Source organism: Macaca fascicularis, chromosome 5 (genome assembly GCF_037993035.2).
Source record: "Macaca fascicularis isolate 582-1 chromosome 5, T2T-MFA8v1.1".
Classification (NCBI taxonomy): domain Eukaryota; kingdom Metazoa; phylum Chordata; class Mammalia; order Primates; family Cercopithecidae; genus Macaca; species Macaca fascicularis.
This window is the reverse complement of record NC_088379.1, coordinates 108,775,471-108,799,753: the sequence shown is the minus strand read 5'-3', so window position 1 is coordinate 108,799,753 and position 24,283 is coordinate 108,775,471. Positions and strand designations below refer to the sequence as shown.

The following is a 24,283-nucleotide window of genomic DNA, read 5'->3' as shown; positions in this document are numbered from 1 at the left end:
GCTTACCAGCTCTCTGGGGATCTGTAAATCCAGTCAAGTTGACACCTAAAATTAACTATCACAAACATTGACTTGAGAGCCTGGCAGAATTATACTCAGGAAACTTATTAAGAAACTGCCATTCACTCAGCAAATATTTAATGAGCATCTACTCTCTGCCAATTACTGTTTTAGGCACTGAAAGGCACTACCAATGTGGAACTCATATTGTAGATAAGAAAACAAGAAACTAATATTCTTTTAATACGACCTAATCACAATGTAAAGGAGTAAAATATACAGTCCCCACCCTTGAAGAAATTTAGTCTGCTGACAATACAAATGGGTAAGCAAGTATGTGCAATACCATGTGACTTAGGCTGTTATCACCAAGTAAGCATTATTGCTGAAGATTACAGAGGGAGGCTGAAGAAAGCTACATCAACAAGCGTTAGCCGGGGGCAGTGGCTCACGCCTGTAATCCCAGCACTTTGGGAGGCCGAGACGGGCGGATCACGAGGTCAGGGGATCGAGACCATCCTGGCTAACACGGTGAAACCCCGTCTCTACTAAAAATACAAAAATTAGCCGGGCACGGTGGCGGGCGCCTGTAGTCCCAGCCGCACGGGAGGCTGAGGCAGGAGAATGGCGTGAACGCGGGAGGCGGAGCTTGCAGTGAGTGGAGATCACGCCACTGCCTTCCAGCCTGGGCGACAGAGCGAGACTCCGTCTCAAAAAAAAGAAAAGCATTGGAGTTGGCTTTGATTAGAGAACTCTCAAACTCATGAATAGTCTGTTCCAAAAGCCTCAAGAGTCAAAGGGCATTATTAGTAAAGCAGGAACAAAGCTCGATGTGATTACAGACTGTTAGAGCCAGCGTTAGAAGCTGCTGAAACAAGGAACAAGGAGGGACAATTTTACCAAAGACCTTGCATGGACACATGCAGAAAGTCCAGTTTGTTAAAGAACTAAAAAGGGCAACTTTTACCATCCATTATAATTAAATTTCTCCAAAAATGTATTCATCATAATAATCACTAACATGTATTAAGTACCTGTGTGGCAAACATTGTGCTGATGGATTCATAGGCTTAGTCGTTCCTCCTCACCACATCCCTGAGGTACGTGCTATTTTACCTTCATTTTACAGATGAGAAACATGAGAGGTTCAGAGATTTAAGTGATTTACTCACTCAGCTAGTGAGAGAAAGATATGGAACTTGCTCTAGTCTTTCTGACGCCATGGTCTTTGTTCTTATCCACTGCGACTGTTAGAAATCACTTAGCTCCATGTAACAAAAAACCTGAAAAACACTAGTCTAAAGTTTATTGTCCTCACATAAGAAGTCCAGAGGAGTTGTTGCCTTGAGGCTGTCAAGGAGGACACAGGCTCCTTCTCTTGCTGGGCCCTGTCATTAATGTGTGCCTCTGACCTCAGACGAACTCACTAAAAGGCTGCTCTGTCCCACGCATCCTATCTTCATTCCAGGCAAAAAGAAAGGGAGGAGCAAAAGCTAAAAGCCTTTCAGAAGGGCTTACTTTTCTATTTAAGAAGGAAGCCCTCCTCAGAAATTCCCACCTGCATTTCATTGGCTAGATCTATGCTGCCTGGCCACCCTTAGCGGCAAACAAGGCTATGAAGTCGAGACTTTTGTTTTCCAACTTTGACAAGTTGAAAAGGAGGGAAGTGAGTTGGATGGGTGCTGAGGAAACCAATTTATACAGTACATACACAAGTAGCCTACACGATCACTCTGCTCAGTGGCACTACAGATAAAGCACATGTTGCTATCCTAACCTAGAGGGCTCATGAGATCTAGTCCTTTCTTTTTGGCCTTATATCTCTGTTCTCTTCAGCCAAACTGGGGTTTTTTGCTGTTAACTCAACATGTTCCCTTTTAAGCCTCCACCCTGTCATCCAAGTTTCACGTTCTCCCCGACCCCATTCCCAGTGTAGTAAGGCTCCTGGCATTCTGCCACTAAATGTGCATTAGTGTTAGAATAGTCTGAGCATGAAAAAAATAAAAATCACAACTGTATCTTAAACACAAAGGAATTTTTTTTTTATTTCTCTTCCTTAAAGCAGTCCAGGCCAAGTGCCAAGAAGGCTCCAGGATTTTCAGTGACCTGGAGTCCCTCTATTTTGTTGCTCTGCTATCTTCCACACACAGTTTCCAGCTCAGCCAATCTTGTCTACCCTGGCACCGCACATAGTAGGCATAAACAAAACACAGAAGTGGAGAGGCTGAAGTGAAGGAAATGATTTCCACATCCTAAGTAAAGTGCTTTTCCACTTTTCACCTTCTACTTGGAATTTACAGTTCTACCTGAACTCCACTAGATGGCAGCACACACATTTATAAAGTGCACGGATTGGAGCCACTAAGCTCTGAAAGCAGGGAAACTACAAATCCCAGCATGCTTTATTAAGCGCTTGACTTTCTTCTTTACAAAGGTCTCAAGCTTGTTGCTCCCACCGGGTTCTGGAGAACGCCATCACCTCGCTGCTTAAAGTAAGATCTCTAATACTTTTGAAATGAAACTTTAGAAAGGAAACAGGGGAGGTTTAATTTTTAGATGTTGTTTTGTTCTGCACGTTGCCTATTTCAAAATTAATCTGAGCAATTGGATCAGTGTAAAGATGGGTTTTTAACGAGCCTGAAACTCTGTCGTATGTATGTTTTATAAAGTAGCCCAAGAAAAAAGGATTCTTACGGTATCCTAAGTGAACATTTTTCTTCCTGGCTCTTGAAAACAATGACTTCCTGAATATGCTGTTTGTGTCTCTGCTAATCAAAAATCAACATTTTGATTCCAACTTTTGGACTAAGGAAGCCAACGTGTATGGTTTTCACTTTGGATATATTGAGAGATGCCTTGATTTACCATTTCAGGCCATGTTTGCACTCGTTTTCTCAAATAAATCTGTTTTAGTTTGAGATTACAGTTTATTAAATGTTAAGGCTTTGACCCCAAAATCTGGTCCCAGAAAGACAGGAAGGCCAGCTAAGAGGAGGTTTTCAGAGTGCGTAGAAAGGCTGCTCTGTGCTTCGGCAATGGTTCTGGAAATGCTTCTTCCGGTGTCAAAGATTCCTAACAAAACCTTTGACTGGAGGTTTTACAGGGCCATATACCCAATATCACTAATGACAGTGTTGTAAAATAGTTTTTTATACACCATGCTTAGAATTCAAGGAGGGTAAAGATAAAGTATATCTTTCTGAAGTATATCATTCCATGTTGAAAGCGAAAGTTTCTCTTTTGTGTAAGAAGAAGAAAAGCAAAAATTCATTTCATCAAAGTAGGTCAGGCACTGTTAAAGCCCAGCTTCCCCATCGCCTAAAAAATGTGGACAAACTCAGAGGAAGTCAGTGAGCTGTAAGCTGATCCCTGGAGCCAGTTCTTACATAACTGTGTTAGTCTGCTCCTCCAAAAGCAGACTCCAAGATAGAATTAAATATGCATGGATTTTATTAGGGGAAATGCTGGTGTGAGAGAGAATGAGGAGAGAACTAGGTAAGGCTGTGAGAGCTATCAGACCTCGATGCAAGTCCACCTGCGAGGGAGGAAGAGAAGGAAGCCAGGTTGAGTGGAAGCATCCCAGACAGCTGTGCAGTCTAAGAGAACTTCAGCAAGGTAGTAAGGAGCTTCTCCAGCCAGTCATCCATTGGGGAGGAGCTCTATGTCTCCCAGAAATGAGTCTGCCTTAGTAAGCATGCATGCTCAGGCACTGCCTTGTAACGGCCCCAAGAAGGTGGCCTAAGCACAAGCGCAGAGATGCAGCAGCAGCTGCGCCTCATTGTCCATTACTTTCGGGGGTCAGCAGTCTGCAAGGCACAGGCTCATGGTGCCACAGTGAGGATTTAGAGAGGCCCTCAGGGCTTTGAGTACCGTGAGACAATTCCATGAGACCTTCCCTTGGACCTGCAACAAGAAGGCCTAGGTTTGAATTCATAGCTGTAAAACACTGGGCAAGTCACATTTCTTTGAAATTAGCCCCATTGGTGATCAGGCCCTATCTCTTATCTCTGAAACACTTCTGCAATCCACCTATCTCTCCATCCCTGCTATTTTCTCCAGCCTGCTATTTCACCAGTGCCCCCCTAGATAACCCTAGAAGCTTCCTAATGGCACCCCATGCTCCTGCCCAGGTATGTTCTCCACAGCAATCCTTCCAAAATACAAATCTGATCATGTCACACCCTTTCTATAAATCCTTCAGTGGCTGTTGCCTATAGGAGTAACTTGCCCTTCACCATGTGGACACTGGACCAAGTGTGGAGGTTTGAAGTGGAAGAGCATATTGGGTATTAAGAAAGAAAAACAGAAAAAAAAAAGTTTGGCTAAAGAGAGAACTGTGGTAAGTTCAAAGAGAATGGACTAGATAATAGAAGCCCTCCAGGCAAGGCTATCAACCTGTACAAAATCAGGCAGATAATGGAGCAGAGTGATTGTGTAGGCTAGTTGTGCATGTACTGTAAGTTGGTTCATCAACACCATCCAACTCACTTTCCCCTATTCTTCACTTTATCAAAGCTGGAAACAAAAGTCCCAACTTCTCAACCTCTTTGCAGCTAGGAGTGGCCAAGTAGCATAGATCTGGTGAATGAACTGCAGGTGGGAATTTCTAAGAAGGTTTCCTTCTTAAGTAGAAAGGTGAGGCCTCTCTGAAAGCCTTTTGACTTTTGTTCCTCCCTTTTTGCCTGAAATGTGGATATGATGCCTTGGACAAAGCAGCCACTTTGTGAGTTCATATGAGGTCAGAGGCACACATTAATGACAGAGCCCAGCAAGAGTCTGAGCTTGTGTCCTTGAAGACAGCCTCTTTTGATGGTCATTTGACTCTTCTCCACCCCCAGCCTCACCACTAGCTCTTTCTCTCCCCTTGTGATCTACAATCCAAGCACTGGCAAAATATCTCATGCATATAAGCCCCTGTGTCAGTGTTTCTCAATCTTTTAGAAATTACTGATTATGCCTGTTAATGTGTTACTACTGCAAGCTTAAACTTTGTAAGAGGATCAGCAGCATTGTGGGCTGGACTGTTCCCATAGCAAAAGAGTCAGGAAGTCTTAGTTCTGGCTTTCCCATTGACTGGCTCTACGACATTGGGCAGGTTTCAGCAGTTTCCTTATCTGTAAAATGGGAGAATTGGATGTGATTTGATTTTTCCATCCTTTTTGTTCAATGAATATCTGAGACCAACTATGAAATCTTTTCAAGAGACAAGAAAAAACCATAAGCAATTGATAGTGCAAACTTCAACAAAAGTTTATGGAAGAGAAATCAAAAAGCAGCCCTGAGTAGTCAGGACACAAATAATGCCATAGTAATGTGTGCAGGGGTCATGGAGAGAATGACGGTGGTAGTGAATAATGTCAGCACCAAAGGCTGTCCTCTCCAGGTACTAAAGGAAGGGTGAGGTAGGTTAAAGTGCAATGTCTGGGCTGGGCACGGTGGCTCACACCTGGAATCCCAGCACTCTTGAAGGCCGAGGTGTGTGGATCACCTGAGGTCAGGAGTTTGACACCAGTCTGACCAACATGGTGGAACACCGTCTCTACCAAAAATACAGAAATTGGCTGGGCATGGTGGCAGGCATCTGTAATCCCAGCTACTTGGGAGGCTGAGGCAGGAGATTTGCTTGAACCTGAGAGGCAGAGGTTGCAGTGAGCCGAGATCACGCCATTACACTCCAGCCTGGGTGACAAGAGCGAAACTCTATCTCAAAAAAAAAAAAAAAAAGGCCAATGTCTGTCACCAGTCATCACTTCAGTGGGTTATGCTAAATGCGTTTCATATACAAAGCTAGGTATGTAGAGGAAACATTCTGGGAGAATTCAGATGATGGGACTACTTGCACAGAGGTGCTGTCTTCAAGTTCCTGAAGGAGCTCACTAAATTATTCTTAAAAGAGCACACTGAACTATTCATTCTAGATGTTACTGCTGGCTCAAGACCATGTTCTACAGTATAACCCATTAAACACACATGTCTTTAGATTAAACCACAGGTTCCATTATGGGTCGACTTGATGGGAAAGTCATCATCCTGACAGCCGCTGCTCAGGGGATTGGCCAAGCAGCTGCCTTAGTAAGTTATAAGTTACTATCTTTGTTGTTTGCCTACTAACTCTTGACATACTGAATTATGTGGACTGATGCTATGGTTGTTTACTTCTGCTCTGCTTTTTTGTTTTACTTTTGTGCTTATGTTGTCTTAAGTTATAAAAATAAACAAATAAATAAATAGTTCCCTACTCCTGACCCCAGGCAGATAAAGGAATGAATACCTCATGTTTAGTACATGACATCACTGATAACCATTGACTCTGAGAAATTTCTCTACTTCAGTTTCTCCGCATCATAATAAATTTGCTACAGACAGCCAACAGGGTTACACAGCTTTCTGAAATTGTGTCAGTTTAGATATGTGACTCCAGAGTTATAAGACAGGTTACCTTTGTCTCCTGATTTATATCAATTTCTGTTACATTATGTACCCCTCTTGAACTAATATTGTACCTTAAGTATAACGGCAGGGTATCGTTTGACATTTATGAAAGCACTATCATACTCTTGGTAGGAAAAGTGTTGAAACAACCAATTCTTATCTTATTATCTGGAGTTTAGTAACTCAGACACAGAAATGATATAGTCTCATTATAGAAGATCAGTATTTTGAGAGTATTAAAAACAGCTGTCATTTTTTTAAAAACATTATTTTGTTTGATACTACTTAAAGGAACTAAGTCAGATGACAGGCACAATGTATGTCACATTGTTCTAATTAATGATAAAAATAATAACAATGGAGAAGGGGTAAGACTAGATAGTTTGAAATTCTAGCTATCTTATAGGGAAAAGAACAATGAAAATAAGATAAAGGAGAAAAAGACCACATGATGTTCCATTCACGAGCACAGTTTATTCAAGTAAACAAAGGATGTATTTGTACTTTGTGTCTACTAGGCTTTTGCAAGAGAAGGTGCCAAAGTCATAGCCACAGACATTAATGAGTCCAAACTTCAGGAACTGGAAAAGTACCCGGGTAAGCAACTCAGCAGCTTGAACTTGGGATTCAGTGTCTGCAAGGTATTATAAACATGGCACTCACATGTTGAAAGAAAATTCCTTAGCTACTGAGCTCCACTGCCCTGCTTTTTAGATTTTCACACTCTGATATGAAATCTATATTTTGTGAACCTACAGACAAAAATCTGTGTACTTACATGCATAAAAAAATTTGAGGATGAACACTTTAAAAATCCTTTATTTAGCCAACACATTGAGGGATTCAGTTCCTAATTACAAACTTACATGTGAAAATTGTGAAAATTTACTAGTTGTTAGGTTAACTTTTGATGAAGCTTTTCACTTCCGTGTCCTCCTTCTCTAGGATAGCCCTGTCCAATAGCAACATGATGTGAGCCGCATGTGTAATTTTAAATTTTCTAGTATCCACATTAAAAAAGTAAAAAGAGGCCGGGCGCGGTGGCCCAAGCCTGTAATCCCAGCACTTTGGGAGGCCGAGACGGGCGGATCACGAGGTCAGGAGATCGAGACCATCCTGGCTAACACGGTGAAACCCCATCTCTACTAAAAAATACAAAAAACTAGCCGGGCGAGGTGGCGGGCGCCTGTAGTCCCAGCTACTCGGGAGGCTGAGGCAGGAGAATGGCGTAAACCCGGGAGGTGGAGCTTGCAGTGAGCTGAGATCCGGCCACTGCACCCCAGCCTGGGCGACAGAGCAAGACTCCGTCTCAAAAAAAAAAAAAAAAAAAAAAGTAAAAAGAAACAAGTGAAAATTAATTTAATACTATATTTTATTTTATCCAATATATCTAAAATATAATCTCAACATGCACTCAAGTTAAAAAATTAATGGAACATTTTAATTTTTTCGTACTAAATTTTTTATTTAAATTATTAGAAGTTTCTTACAAACTTCAATCATTAGTTTTCTCTTCTTTGCAGCTTTTCTCTTAATTTTCTCTTCTTTGAGGTATAATTGAGAAATAAAAATTGCATATATTCAAGATGTTCAACATGTTTTCACCTATGTTGTAAAATACCTTGTGAAATGATTATTACAGTCAAGCTAATTAACATAGCCATTACCTCATTTAGTTACCTCTGTGTGTGTGTGTGCTGAGAATACGTAGGATCTACCCTCTTAGCAAATTTCGAGTATACAATACATTCTTAATAACTATAGTCACTGTACTGTACATTAAGTCTTATAACTGCAAGAGTGTACCCTTCGACCAATATCTCAATATTTTCATACTAAATCTTTAAAATCCATGTGTATTTTATACTTGCAGCACCTTTCATTTCAGACTGGCTGCATTTCAAGTGCTCAGTAGCCACATGTGGCTGGTAGCTACGGTACTGGAGACAGCTCAGCCCTAAAATCACACATCATCATGAGAAACCCTAAGAGATTCCCCAGATTATTAGGTGTGCACCACCACTTCTTCACCCCACTGAGCCAAACTCCAACATCAAGGGATTTTAATTACACTTTACTTGCCCAAAGACATCAGAACAGAGAACCTGTTTGAAAGTTAACCCTTCCAGCAAAATACAACAGGTTACATAATCAAACAGCAATTAGTTCCCTGAATTAGTTAATTGAATTGGAATATGTTGAATTATAATCCCAACAAGTCAAAGTAAAGCCGCTGCACTGGGAAAGCACAGAGATAAGGAAGTGTTTCTGAAACAAAATTTCCATCTTCCCTTTCTTTATTAATCTTTTCTTTCTATATTCCCCCAAAATAAAATAAACCATATACATATTATTTATTATATATATTATAAATTATAAAATATAATACAAATTATAAATAATTATATATCATATATACATATTACACATATATTACATATTATACATATACATATTAACACATTGTATATATTATAAATTATATTACTACATATTATAATATATTATGCACATTATAAATAATATGTGTATATATTTATAATGATGACTGCTGCTTTTGTTAGACACTCTTCGGAGTTTCTCAGTAGCTAGCAGAGTGTGTATCTCTCAGGCTCCAGCCATGCCAGATCTCTCATGTCTAGCCTTCAAGTGTGTCATCCCTTCTTTTGACCCCGTCATTTCTTCTCCTTGCAGTTTAGTCCAGAAATACATGTATTTGACTGGATACCTTTGAATAACAGAGTCATTTCTAATAAATAATGGAAATGACATAAAGGGGAAGCTCACAAATAGAAACAGTCTCTTATTCCAGAACCCTTTCTCTTCCCCACCCCTCACTCAGACAAAATTCTGCATTACTGCATAGGTACCAGCAACCCAGTCTCTGGCAGGGGAAGGATAGGCTCAAATGACCCCACTTTCAGTTATTACTGCTGGCTTACTGAGAAATATCTAATATACACCAGTCATACTTTACTATAAAGCCTTTACTCAGAAAGGACCATTATTATTCAACTTGGAAAATGGACAGAGAGGAAGGAAGAGGGATGGATGGGTTATTGGAGGAGTCCAGATGGGACTTCATGTTTACTAATGAGACTCTGAAGATTCTTAAGACCCTAGTAAGAAGGTCAGCAATCTATGAAGCCTAGCTGGATAGATACTGCAATCTTCACACTTCACACTTCAAAAGAGCTAAACTTCGAGGCTAAATACTTTTAGGAATAGTGCCTCTTGTTTTATTTTTCAGGCATTCAAACTCGTGTCCTTGATGTCACAAAGAAGAAACAAATTGATCAGTTTGCCAATGAAGTTGAGAGAGTTGATGTTCTCTTTAATGTTGCTGGGTAATGTCTAACTTTTTAATTTCACTTTCCTTACAGAAAGTTTTCTATGACTTTCATTCAAAGAATTTTGACAATATGGCAAAATCATTCATATATAGTCTTCCATCCTCATATAAGAGTGTATTCATATAAGAATACACCCAGAAACATGAAAAAATAGTTACCAAAGTTAGTTTTTAAGCATCTATTAAATTTTCAGCCATGTAGGGGATGTAGAAATACATCCTGTTGTTCCTGCTGTCATGAAACTGACATTCTGATTGAACTGGCAGAACTTTGGTACATGGAAGTCACAGCCAACAATATTTTTAATTAATTACATAATTTGGGTCCAGAGGACCAAATCAGCATGGGTTCCAATGTTTAGGAAGCTTCCGTCAGAAAATGTAACTTGAAAAACAGTGAAGGCTACTTTAAGGGTTTGTTTTGTTCTGCCTTAACATCTCTCTTACAACAAACTAACCTCTCTCAATATGTTAGAACACTAGCAATATCACGTTGCTGTTCCGAGATGTTGAGACACTTGTTTTCCTTGCAATTTTGATTTCCCTTGCGAATTCTAAATCTGTGCCACCTGAGGGCACTGTTGCTCTTGAAATAGGAATAAAATAGGCAAATAGGGCAGATGGTTTTTTTTTCTCTCTCTCTCTCTCTCTCTCTCTGTTTTTTTTTTTTTTTTTTTTTTTTTTTTTTTTTTTTTGAGGTGGGGGGGTTTGTTTTGTTTTGTTTTGGAGACAGGGTTTGTCTGGATTCCCCAGGCTGGAGGGCAGTGGAATGATCATAGCTCACTGCACCCTAGAACTCCTTGGCTCAAGTGGTCCTCCTGCCTCAGCCTTCAAAGTAGCTGAGGCTGCAGGTGTGTGCTACCATGCCTAGCCCTCTTCTCCTTTATTTGTTGTTTGCTTTTAATGGCATTGATGTTTCCAGCACAATTAGCATAAAGCTTCTTATGTTCAGTGACCGTACTTTTGTTTGGAAAACAAAAAGGATCTTGTTTTCAGATGACATTTCTAGCTTAAGTTGTTAGAATTCTTACTAATGTAATATACTAAGTGATACTATGTTTGAATTGTTTAGTCTTGATAAGGGAAAGAGACAGTGGTCTAAGTCACTAAGTGACAATAGAAATAATCAGCAAATGGAATAGAAAAATTTTAATGGCAGTTATTCCTCCATTGTTTAATCACTCTTCTAGTTTTGTCCATCATGGAACAGTCCTGGATTGTGAGGAGAAAGACTGGGACTTCTCGATGAATCTCAATGTGCGCAGCATGTACCTGATGATCAAGGCATTCCTTCCTAAAGTAAGACCACCACCACCACCACCACCAGGATAAGCACCACATTAGGTCTCCGTACTGGGCACACAGAGGGGATTCCCACATGTGCTGAAGAGCGATAATAACTAACATAATGATTAACATGCATTGAACATTGATATCAAGGCATTTTACATAAATTAATCTATTTAACCTTCCAGCTTATCCACTCAAGGAATATTTATTAAGTACTTTCCACAAACCAGGCTCCATTCTAGGCACAGAAGACACACAAGTGAACTAAACAAAGTGCCTTCGATAAGGCAGGTTCCATTATTGGGGGTGAGATGGGACAATCAGTAATCAAATAGACATAGAATATGTGGCGTGGTTTTAAGTATAATGAAGAGAAAGAAGCTAGGATATCAATGCCTCTCTGGACTCCACTGCGAAGGTGAAACTGTCATAGCAGTCCAAAAGAAGTGAGAGAGCTCATCATTCAAGTAGCTTGAGAGAGGATTCCAGGCAGAGGTAACAGCAGGGAGGCACACAAGACTGGAATAACCCTATGAGGTAGGTACTATTATCTCATCCATTGTTCAGAAGATGAAACTGAGAGTTTAGGCAACTTGCTCAAGGTCACCCAACTAGCACATGGTTAGAACCAAGATTTGAAGCCTGGACATTGAGCCCCTTCATGAATTTCAGTTTAGGCTCACACTCTCAAGATGGATGTACCCCATTGCTTTTCTCTACCCTGAAACTTCTCCCTTCGCTCTTGTTTTGATCTGAACCACAGTGGTACTGGGCAGGTGAGAGAAAGTGTGTGCTCAAGAGAACGTTCCTCCTGGGCCTGCTTCCCTTGAATTCTCAAGCCTTCACACAATGCATCAATGTTTTAAATTTTATTTTATAAACTAGCATTAAGTGCCTCTTGGTATAAATCACTATATAAGGTGCTCTAGGGGAGTATAAATATGAGCAACATACGTCCCTGACTTCAAATGAACTTATAAACCAGTGGTAGCAGACAGCACAGGCTGAGACAATGAAAGGGGTAGACTGGGTACACAGCCAGCTCAACCCAAGGTTATAAATTGAACCTAGTGAAAGGCAGAAGAACCACTTTTCCCTTCCATCCCAGCTGGATTCAATGTCCTGTCCATGTCAGGGCAGGAGAAGAGCTTTGTTAATGGCACAGCAGGGCTGATATTCTACTCTGAATATTCAACCTAATGTCAAGAAGATTCCAGATGAACATTAACAGGAAAATTGGAGAAACTGACTTAGTAATGAAGGAACTTTGAAAAATCTACTTGTTTAGTGCCTAGAAGAGATTTTTGGGTGGGTCCACAGAATGTTGAACTAGCAAATTTTTATAACAAATTGTTTTTTTAAATGTAAGTTGCTTTTTCAGCCTCTTTGGAGTTTATGAGAATCTATATTATTTGGAACACAAACGTATTTTTGAAGACAGATCCTTTGCATAGGTTACAGGGGTAGAGCAGAGTCTATGGTATAGGAGGAAAGCTTAGGTCATTGTGGTTAAGACTATTGCACATATATGAGACTCATTTCCAAAACCAGGCTCTAAACTGCTTTACAAATTTTAGTAAAGGAAGTAGGTGTGGAGTACAGTGGAGCTGAAATGTAAACTTGTGTTAATTTTTAAAATATACAAACATTAACTTGCAAACTAGTGAGTTTGCTTGTGATTTACAACATCTTAACAATGATCCATATGAGCAAAAAACACATATTTGTTTAAAAAAAAAAAATCCCAAGAGATGTTAATGGCAGGGATGTGGTATTAGAAGGTTCTAGTGCCACTTGTTTAAAGTGACCCTGACAAAATCGAATCCTGGTCTTGGACTCTGTCATCAGAAGTCCTTAGGTGCAGTCTGCGCCCTGCCCCTAATTGGCCATGTGCCATAGAGATGGCACTTGTAACCTCCCAGTACATATTTCTTTTAGCTAAAAAATAAGGATGATAGATTACACAATCATGCCCAGCCATAATTATCTAGGATCCTCTGTATCATTAACTATGACGCACATATCCCAGGTTAGAACTTTCCAGGGGAAGCCGAGGTTTGGAGTCTAGGCAGATCTGGAAGGTCAGCTGGTCAGAACATAGGAACACTCATAGGAAATTTTTGTTCATGGATAGATACACAGGAAAGCATTCCAAGACTGGAAGATCAGTCAAAAGGCAGAGAACAAGTTGAAAATACTTTAAGAAGAGGTCAATGCAGAATCCAAGCTCCACCAGAAGAGAAGATCCATTAGGGCAAAGATTTGGGGATATCTTTGTTATTTGGGTTAGTTTGTTTGCTTGCTTCCTGCCCGCCCCCCCACTCCGCCCCGCCACTATATCTTAGAAGAGTTTTTAGCATATAGAGGTGCTCAGCAAACATTTGTCAAATAAATAAATGAATCAAGGTTGTTAGTCCAGCAGGAACCACTGGAGACCCAAGTGGCCAGGTTTCACTAGGGTTAGGGGCTGAGCTCTGGCCAGTGGAGACGGAAGGGCTGGGTCAGAGTAAGACTAACTAGATACAGCTCCATGGACTCTTAAGCGGGTATTTCTACCTCCTACCTTAGCTTCTGAGAAATCAATCCTAGATAGCAGCATTATGTACCAGACACTTCACTTTATAGTCATGCCTGCCAGAGAGTGCTATTGCATGGGGAGCCAGGGAGAGCCTGAAACTATGACAACAGCTCCTGACCTGGACTGGGAAGGCAGCATTGGAACAGGCACCAACTATGGGCTCTAGAAGCAGCAGAGGGACCTGGGTTGAATTTGGTTGAATGGATAGTGCAAGTGTTAGGCGACAGCAGTAACATCTCTTAGATGGCTTTATTCTAAGGTTTTGCCTGAGATAATATTGCATTTCTAGAGAGGACTAGAAATTGACTTACTTAATGACCCATCTTTATGTATTAAATTGGAGTATATATATTCTATATGTATTTTTAATGGGGAATGCTATTTGCTAAATTGGATAAGAAAGAACAATTTTAAGGCTTACTTTTCAACATCATTGCACTTGACCAACATTTTTGACACTTTTTATGAGAACCCCATTTCATTATGGTCCTCTTTATTATGTAAAACACACAATTGAATTAAACATTATTATTTCCCCTGCTGTCTTCTTTAACTTGGTTGGGTTACAATCAGCCTCTCCTTGAATCCACTTAGTCCATTCAGCAAAGTGCCTTGGGATTACTTTAGATTCTGTTTTTAGGGGTAATTAGAAGCTAAATCTCAGAACAAAGTCAGAAGAATATCCTAAGGAATCAATCATCTTGGCCACACCGATCCTGGATCCATTCAATCATTCACTTTCCCCTTTCCTACACCTCTTTTTCTAAAAGCTGCTCAAGAAATTCATCCCAACAGAAGTCAATTTTTTTCTCTGGCCCTTTACACTGCCTATTGAGACTTCTATGTACATGTTATAATTAGTAAAGTTTGAAAACATTTTTAAATTTATAACAGTTTTCTTTATTATATATTTATTCAGGTAAAGGACAGGGCCCAGCAATCTGTGTTTTAAACTAGCACCTCAGGAGGTTCTGATTCATCCACATTTATTGACTGCCTACTGTGTGCACTGTCTAGGAGGACAAAACAGCCAAAGACCCTTATCTTAATAAATTCACACTTTAGTGGGGGAAGTCTGAAGAAAGTGTTCTTAGGAAACATTGCCCTAAATTGGTGAGGCCCGCCCTCCCTGCAGCAACCATCTACCAGGTCCTGCCCATCCTGCCTCAGCCCTCTCCTCCTCAGCTACCCATAGACATTTCTGCAGCTTCACCTTTATCACTCTTTCCTGAACCCTGCATCAGCTTCCACTAGTCTCTGGGCACCAGAGTAATCCTTGTAATCCCCAAGTCTGAACATGCCACTCCTCCTCTGCTTTAAACCCTTCAATGTCACTACATTGCCTTCAGGGTAAAACCCAGGTTCTAAATTCAGCCCTTGTTGACCTCTGCAGCATCATTACTTCTATACCCTGCATTCCAGCCAGACCCAGCCCCTCCTCCCAGTTCCCGATGGAACCTTTATACCTGTGTACCCACTCCTCAAAACATCCTTTTCTTCTATTTTTCTGATTAATACTCTAGTGTTCAAAATTCAGCCTGTATCCTTCCTCCTCAGGAGGTCCCCTCTGAGTGTCGCCCAGCCTCAACTGCTCCCTTTCTGCCCTCACCCTGCTGTTAGATCTCTGTGGAGGTCTCTGCTGGACGTGGATTATGTCAACCACTAACCAGACTGGTTGCCTCCTGTAGGCAGTAATCTCCTAGACCTAGCACAATACCTGGCCTCAGTAGGTATTAAAAAAATATGTGTTGAATGGAGTAAGTTTCCCAACATCAGTAACACACAATAACAACATTTATTTGCGTTTCATTAAAGTCAGCATTCATTCGTAGTCTTGCTGACATTCTTGTACCGTGGGAAGGTGGTAATCCCCCTGGGAAATGCCAGTGAGTGCGTTCACATTGCCATCATTTCCCAGCAATAGTTGATGAGGTGTTTTGGGTTCACTGTTAAGACTGCTTAATACTGCTTAATGTGACTAGCTAATACAGTAATTAAATTCATTCTGCAAACCCTAAGAAAAGGCAAATCTTTTTAAAAGGTAGTATTTTAGCACATGAAGTGAATTTTTTTTTTTTTTTTTTTTTGTATTTGTTTTGTTTCGGCAGATGCTTGCTCAGAAATCTGGCAATATTATCAACATGTCTTCTGTGGCTTCCAGCATCAAAGGTGGGTCTGTCTCCCTCTGAGGACTGCGATGCTCATACATATACATCATTAAAAGCTCTGCGTTTGGGAACAGGCATAGCAGAGATCATAATTTCAAGTACTGAAATAATTTCAAAAGTGCTTTTTTCAAAATTGGTATTAAGTTCCTTAACCACAGATCTTTTGCTCTAGATGTGAGCCAGTGGCAAAATTAAATTAAAATGTGGGGGGTTTTTTGCCCTCCCTTTTATTCTTTCTAAGGGATATGGAAATGAACATCAAACTGGGAGAAAGAACCATTTAACATTTAATTAATTGAAAATAGTGTATTGAGCACCGGTATGTGCTCTGCCCCTAAAAGAATTCACAGTCCAAAACTAGGAGCAAGGCAGCAAACATCATCTTCTCCAGTGTGATGATATATAACAGAGGTTTGGACAAAGCACTGTCAAAATACAGGGAAATAACTGCCTGTGAGTTTGTGGAATGCTTCACAAAGACAGTTGATCTGAGCCATCAGCGAGAAGTCAAGTTGAAGGACAAGGGCAGCAGTGCAAAATGTGGATTATGTCACAATCTGACATAGTTGGATCTGTGAGTTTAAAATGAAATAGTTACTGCTGAGATAACATTTCTTCTCTTTGCAAGGATACACATATTCAACATACACAAGAGAGGAATGTAAAGAAGTGCCTAGGCCTCCTGTTTTACTGTTTTGTTTTGTTATTAATCTTTATTTTCTTTGGGAATCTGCCTAAGAGTTACGGCAACTGATGGTGAGAAACTAAGACTACCAATGTTAAATAAGTTCAGAATTTCAATTAAGTCTCAATTAAGTTGTGCCTATACTGATATTATTTCCTTAGATCCAGAAACTGACTCTATTAAAGGAAAAAAATCTGATATCAATCTTTTTAAAAGGGGAGGAATGTGGGAGAAAGCATGAAAATGGCTACTGGGAAAACTTATTTGTGCTACCTTTCTAAAGGAAAATACATTTTTTATTCCTTCAATTGTTGAACCTTTCTTCCACCCTCAGGAGTTGTGAACAGATGTGTGTACAGCACAACCAAGGCAGCTGTGATTGGCCTCACAAAATCTGTGGCTGCAGATTTCATCCAGCAGGGCATCAGGTGCAACTGTGTGTGCCCAGGTGAGTAAGGCACTGCAGGGTTATGAACTTGGCCCTCTGACACTGTGTTTGCCACCGTGAAAGATATCTATAAAAGTTTATTTGCCACATGTTATATTGTATTCTGGGAAAAAGTTCAGAGAAAGGGGGTGAGGGCTGGGCTTATTAAGATAACGGTACAGTTGTAAGTTGAGACGGAGATCCTAAGCCACTGGGAACGAGCCACAGATGCAAAAGGCTTAAATGTGTTGGACAATTCAGAAGCAAGTGGCTAAGAGACATAGTTGGCCAGGCTTGCTGTTGGGAAGCAGACCAGGGTTGACCTTTTCAGGGGAAAGATGTCAAGGGAAAGATGAAAATAGACCACACTCACCGGACAGCAGCGAAAAAGTAAGGGGAGTCTTCCAAAACACAAGGATCCACTAAAATCATTTCAACCACTGAGGTGGCCTATAAATAAAAAGGAGGCATTCATCTTCCTTTATGCTATAAAAAGGGGGCCAGCAAACCATGGCCTATGGGCCACATCTGGGTCACCACCTGTTTTGTAAGCAAAGTTTTACTGAAACACTTCCACACCCAATTTGCTTATGTTACTGCCTATGGCTGTTTTCATGCTACAAAGGCCAGGTTTAGTGTAACAATTACAACAGATAAAATGACTCTCAAAGTTATAAATATTTTTTATCTGCCTCTTTACCAAGAAAGGTATGCCGATCCCTCACACAGAGGAAAGAAGAAAAGCAGAACTTTCCTTTTCTTAATAACCATGGGTGTGTCTCATTTTCACAATAACCATAGATGTGTTTATTAAATTGATACGTACTTTTACCCGGTTCTACCAATCTAAAAGGAACATATGGTATCTAATAAGGATTATAATATTCTTTAAAAAGAAATTATTGCATATCCAGGATCAAGGTTTCCCTCAGTAGTGCACAATTGATATGGGGGATGGTGTGTGAAAGGGAAACATTTCAATATGACCTGGGAACCTTTCAAACCTGAAGGGCATGCCAGAATTTAGGGAAGGAGTTCATGGAGAGAATTGTGGTGTTTAGAAAGTCCCACAGGAGATTCTGATTGAATCTTCAGTTGAAACACATTGACTTAAAGAGGGAAAACTAAACATCCCCCAAGCTACAGAATTTCAGCGATTGAGATGTTCTGTTTTATTTTTCTTGGAACAGAAATGTAAACATAGGTAATGCTAAGAAAAAGAAGAATACATGAGAGATCATTTCACTGGGTTTTGATGTACATCCTGGTGATACTTGAGTCTAGCTATTCTTGGTGCCATTTACCCAGTGGAATAAATGGTAAAATGATTTGGAAAATGTGGTTGTTTCAGCCACTGGACTTATCAGAAGATTGGAAAATATGTTATCAAACTCTTTGGAACAAGGAACTAGCTGTGACTCAGTGAACCAATCACAGAAGAAAACTTGAGGAGGACTGAGTATGTCTGAGATGCTGCTGATGGTTGTGTAGTCACAAATCTCCAGCCAGACTTGTGTAGACCCTGGCATAGTATGTCTGTGCCATGGACACAGCTGAACCCAGTGACATTGGAATCCTCTAAAGGCATGGGCTTGCTCTGCAGTTCTTATTTAATAGCCATTAGTACCAGTCATATGTAAGACATGCTGTTCATTTACCTCAGAGGGAGAAAGCTGTTAAAGCTCTAAGGATTCTGAAGAGACTGTTAGTGAAAGCTTGAGGTGCACACTGTTGGTAAAACTGTGGACTTCAAGGAGGCTATTGAGGTAAGTGAGGAAAATATTATTGAAAATTAGATAAAAGAGGATCTTTGTCATACAGTTTCAGAAAGTACATCAACACTGTTGCCTGTAGTGTGAAGGCAGAAGATGTTACTAATGAACTGGGTGATCTAGCCAAGGTGATTTCTACCCAGAGTCTTGAAAGTGCTGGCCACTTATAGTAAAATGTGACAAGAGACAGATAACCAACCTACAGAGGGGGTTCCAAAACGGAGTCAGGCTTTCTGATTTTGAAGATTTCCTGCTTCATCAGAAAAAATAGCAAATGATGCTAAAATTAAGAAATGTTTTCTGAACAAAGATCAAATCTATGGTACTCTCAGGAACATGATCTAAGGGTGAAGTATGACTGTAAAACCATTTGTTACAACCTCAGAAAGATCACATTATTTGCCAGAGTACTCTTTAGTCTGAGGAAAGGGCCTTCTACAGAGAATGTACAGTTTATGTCAGTTAACAAAGAAGTCTGGGTAACTTGCTCTAGGAGACCATAAACTAAGTGGAATTTTAAAATGTTAGTGTTGTTCGTATTTTTCTTTTTTAAAGTAAAATAACTTTAAATTATATTAAATTATATTTTTGATTAAAAACTTGAAACTGTGGTTAAAAGTTGGAATTTTAAACAATGAAAATAGGCAAGGTGCTAAGAAAAATTTATTGTCACCTGAATTGGCAAGGACTGTGGTAGCCATGGGATTGTCCCCAAAGATCCCACAGTGAACTTGACAGCAAAGAATGGTTTTGAGATCATTGAGGCAAACTGGCTCCTTAAGCTGGCAAAGTGCTTGTACAGTTTTATCTACATCTCAGGCTTATTGTGAGGATTAGCTGAGATAATATATATAAAAGTATTTAAAATCCATAAAGCATCATATAAATGCAATGTGACTAAAATATATGTCCTTGAGAATGCTGGGTGATTCATCCAGTGTCCCTACATAGTGTCACAAAGAATCATAGTCTGTGTTTTTAAAATCATAGAAATGTTATTGAAGAAGTTATAAGCCTATTAAATAAGAGGCCTCAGGCAGGCAGATGTAAAGTTGTCATTTTAAGTCAAGGAGAAGAATCTCACTGATTGTTGTATCATATGGAAAGGAAGTTTAGTTGTCGATTTCTTTTTCAGTTTAAGTGAGTAACCAAGCTGAATATCCCCCTTTGATTTAGGAACGGTTGATACCCCATCTCTACAAGAAAGAATACAAGCCAGAGGAAATCCTGAAGAGGTATATCTAGCATTTAAAATGTGTTAAACCTTTGGATAATAAATACCCTCTTCCATCCCTATAGCAGACAAATTCATAGAGACAGAAAGTGAAATGGTAGTTGCCAGGGGCTTGGAAGGAGGGAAATGAGTAGTTAATGCTTAATGAGTAGAGAGGTTCCATTTTGTAAGATGAAAAGAGCTCTGCTTGGGAAGCTGAGGTTGGGGGATCGCTTGAGCCCAGGAGTTTGAGGTACAACAGTGAGGTATGATCACAACACTGCACTCCAGCCTGGGCAACAGAGAAGACTCTGTCTCTAAGAAAAAAAAATAATACTAAAAATAAGAGTTCTGGAGATGGACACTGGTGATGGTGGCACAACAGTGTGCATGTACATAACACTATTGAACTACTACACACTTAAAATGGTTAAGATAGTGAATTTTATATTCTGTATACTTTACCACAATTTTTGAAGATGAAAAAAAATAATGCCTTCATCCTTTAATATTAGCTTTCTGATCTGTCACAATATCTGTGGGTTTTAATATAACACAATTAACTTTGGCGAAAGAATCACCATAACCCTAGCTGATTATTCATCAAGGCAGCAAGCCAGTGGATTCTCTTGCCTTTAACTCCTTGAAGAAGGTGCAGATAAGCAGATATAGCTGCTCCCATCACTGATGTCTGGTATGGTCTCTGGTCACAGGCACGGAATGATTTCCTGAAGAGACAAAAGACGGGAAGATTTGCAACTGCAGAAGAAATAGCCATGCTCTGCGTGTATTTGGCTTCTGATGAAGTAAGCGCTATTCTTCCCAAGGAGTTCATTGTCCTCAATCACATTTGGCCACAATTTGCTCATCAAAATAATATCATTTTAGAGAGTTTATGGCATATATATGCTAAGATGCTACATTTATAAGATAGGGATAAGTTCTCATTTAATTTGCTCAAAGAAAAACCACTTTGATCTGAGCCACTAACTCTTCCTTATTCAGCTTTACATAAAATCTTGTGGCAAACAAAAAGGAGGACTAAAAATGTTAAAGTGCTCAATTTTCTGAGAGACAGTTCCTTTCAAAAATTATAACTGGGGAAACCCTGATTAAATTCAAGTCAAACAAATGAACCTCTAGGATTTTAAGAGCTTTAAGTGAAATGGGGAGAAGATTAAGCAGATTTGTGTTCAGTGGACACAGAATTGGCATGTGGTGTTTTAGTCTTACTTGTGACTTGTTTGGGAGAATTCCACTGGCTCTTTTTTCTCTATTAATTCTTACTTATGGCCGGGCATGGTGGCTCACGCCTGTAATCCCAGCACTTTGGGAGGTCGAGGCAGGCGGATCACCTGAGTTCCGGAGTTTGAGACCAGCCTGGCCAACATGGTGAAACCCCGTCTCTACTGAAAACAGAAAATAGCCGGGTGTGGTGGCAGCCTGCCAGCTACTCGGGAGGCTAAGGCAGGAGAATCGCTTGAACCAGGCAGGCGGAGACTGCAGTGAGCCGAGATTGTGCCACTGCACTCCAGCCTGGGCAACACAGCGAGACTCCATCTCAAAATAAATACATATTTTTAAAATTTTTACTTGTTATTGTGTATGGAAATTCCTAATTTAATCTCTTCCACTTTGCATCTGTTTAACAGTTTTTTCCTTAATGGCTATTGTATACTTTTAAATGGCTTAACATGAAAGCAAAAATGACGTTTATAAGGTATAAAACACAAGAACCTCCTCCTCCGTTTTATGTCTCTGAATACTACGTGAACAAGGAACTGTAATGTGTGAGAAGGGGGAAGGAAAGGGGACTAGGTGGAAGTGAGGAGGGAACAACTGATAACTCCTCTTCCCAGTAACTTGGTGCACACCAGATAGTTGGTGAATGTGACAAACATAGGGATTGAAATGTTTCCATAACAGTGCAGTTTCTTCTCAGAACTTCTCCCAATTATTAACAACAATTGTTAATAGCTGGGGAGATTAACAGACAAATGTTTAAAGGAGAAGCACATGAGCCTTTGTGATTTCTCTGAATCCATATCTTCAGAAGAGCTCATTTGATTTGGGTACTGCTGATAAGCTAAATTACCCTTAGTTAGCCAGAGCTTAGGTTACAAAATATTTGGAAGTGTTCTGGCTTGAAATGTGCTACAAAATACCTTTGGCTTTTTAGAGGTTTCCAGAGGAGTTCATATGCGTAACAGAGCTTGCCTTTTAAGAGAACTTGGGGGAGTTGGAGGTATTTCTTTGGTAAAGTGACTAATAACTCCCTAGTTCACCTACTGTATATGATCAGCTTTTATATATTGAACTCTTAAAATTTATCTATTCATTATGATGTCCTTACATCCTCTTCCATTGTTTCAGGCTTTAGATGAATTTAGACTGTTTGAGTTTTTATTATCCATTTTAAGTTAGAAGATTTTTAAACTTCTACCAAAAAGATCACTTCAGCCTTATTTAGAAAATGAAAAATTTATGGGAATAAATCAGTAATTATTTTTTAAATCCCTCAGTTTTATAGAGATTTGGATATCTGAAACTAATATAGAATATTTTTATAGCTTAATAGATTATAGTTATTATTATTATTCATGTAAATTTTAAAAACACATTTAGTGTGCTTCAGATCCTAGAATTATCCACTTATATTGATCAACTAAATACATGCTTTCTTTTTTTTTTAAACTGGTCATTAATATGACCATTTTATGACTGATACACTTATGTTCAAAAGTTTATTAGTGGCATAAAGCTTAGCTAGTTTTGAATAGTTCTGAGTTTCAAAATGAAAATGTGCTTTTCGTCTATTTCCTAATTTGGGGAATGGCTATACATCACCGTTCCTTAATTCGGGGATTCTGAGACCAAATACCTAACAGTGACAGGTGCTTAGACCCCAGCCAGAGGCCATTTAGTTCCAGATCACAAGACACTCAGCAGTTCTCAATCAACCAAACGTTAATTTGGATTTCCCTGAATTAAGTGTTTAAGTGAGGTTTCCTGTTAGGACAAGAGTAAATTGTTTAGTTATCCTAGTCATAGGAAAATTTGAAAATACAGCCTGTATCAAACCTGGTTAATTGTTCTGTCTCCTTGTGTTTATCACTGCAGTCTGCTTATGTAACTGGTAACCCTGTCATCATTGATGGAGGCTGGAGCTTGTGATTTTAGGATCTCCATGGTGGGAAGGAAGGCAGGCCCTTCCTATCCACAGTGAACCTGGTTATGAAGAAAACTCACCAATCATCTCTTTCCTGTTAATCACATGTTAATGAAAATCAGCCCTTTTTAATGACGTCACTGTTTGCAAGAGTCTGATTCTTTAGGTATATTAATCTCTTTGTAATCTCTTCTGAAATCATTGTAAAGAAATAAAAATATTGAACTCATAGCAAGAGAATAGTTTTTAAAATAAATCTCGATTTGTAAGCATCTGTCTTAGTCACTTTGGGCTGCTATAACAAATTACCATAGACTGAGTCTCATACACAACAAACATTTGTTTTTCAGTCCGGAGGCTAGGAAGTGCAAGATCAAGGTGCCAGCACATATGGTATCTGGTTAGGGCCCACTTCCTGGTTTGCAGATGGTCATCTTCTTTTTTTTTTTTTTTTTTTGAGACAGAGTCTTGCTGTCTCCCAGGCTGGAGTGCAGTGGTGCGATCTTGGTTCACTGCAAGCTCCGCCTCCCGGGTTCACTCCATTCTCCCGCCTCAGCATAGGAGTAGCTGGGACTACAGGCGCCTGCCACCATGCCTGGCTAATTTTTCTGTATTTTCAGTAGAGACAGGGTTTCACTGTGTTAGCCAGGATGGTCTCGATCTCCTGACCTCGTGATCCTCCCGCCTCCCCACCTCCCAAAGTGCTGAGATTACAGGCGTGAGCCACCGCGTCAGGCCAGGTCATCTTCTCGCTATAGCCTCACAGAGCAACAGCAGAGAAAAAAAGCAAGCTCTTGTCTTTTTATAAGGATACTAATCCTGTTCATGAGGGTGCTACCCTTGTGACCTGATTACCTTCCAAAGGCCCTACCTCCTAATGTATCATATTGGGGGTTAGGATTTCAATACCTGACTTTTGGGTGATACAAATAGCCCATTGCAGCATATATAATTAAAATGTAAATATGAAGACAAAAGGAAGCTTATGGGTTTTTTTCTTGGGGGGGGTGTTAAGGAAGATGATAGTAATTTCAGGACTAGGATGGTAGCTCATGCCTATAATTCCTGCAATTTAGGAGGCCGGGGCAGGAGGATCACTTGCTGCCAGGAGTCCAAGACCAGCCTGGTTAACATAGGGAGGCTAAGGCAGGAGGATTGCTTGAGCCCAAGAATTTGAGGCTGCAGTGAGCTGTAATC

General features: G+C 39.9%; 1 protein-coding gene across 4 annotated transcripts; it reads left to right on the top strand.

Moving 5' to 3' along the window:
• Positions 1 to 2,445: 2,445 nt before the first annotated feature.
• On the top strand, positions 2,446 to 23,315 carry BDH2 (3-hydroxybutyrate dehydrogenase 2). 4 transcript variants are annotated; one of them, XM_065545284.2, is made up of 11 exons: positions 2,446 to 2,492; positions 4,516 to 4,635; positions 5,981 to 6,072; positions 6,951 to 7,029; positions 9,683 to 9,779; positions 10,975 to 11,083; positions 15,761 to 15,821; positions 16,840 to 16,953; positions 19,881 to 19,939; positions 20,631 to 20,723; positions 23,038 to 23,315. In XM_065545284.2, exons 3-11 carry the CDS (start codon positions 6,001 to 6,003, stop codon positions 23,089 to 23,091), a joined length of 738 nt encoding a protein of 245 aa, XP_065401356.1. In that variant the 5' UTR covers positions 2,446 to 2,492; positions 4,516 to 4,635; positions 5,981 to 6,000; the 3' UTR covers positions 23,092 to 23,315. The 4 variants fall into 4 exon arrangements, with proteins under 4 accessions (XP_065401356.1, XP_005555636.1, XP_073896347.1 ...); XM_005555579.5 differs by lacking the exon at positions 4,516 to 4,635; XM_074040246.1 differs by lacking the exon at positions 6,951 to 7,029.
• Positions 23,316 to 24,283: the final 968 nt, after the last annotated feature.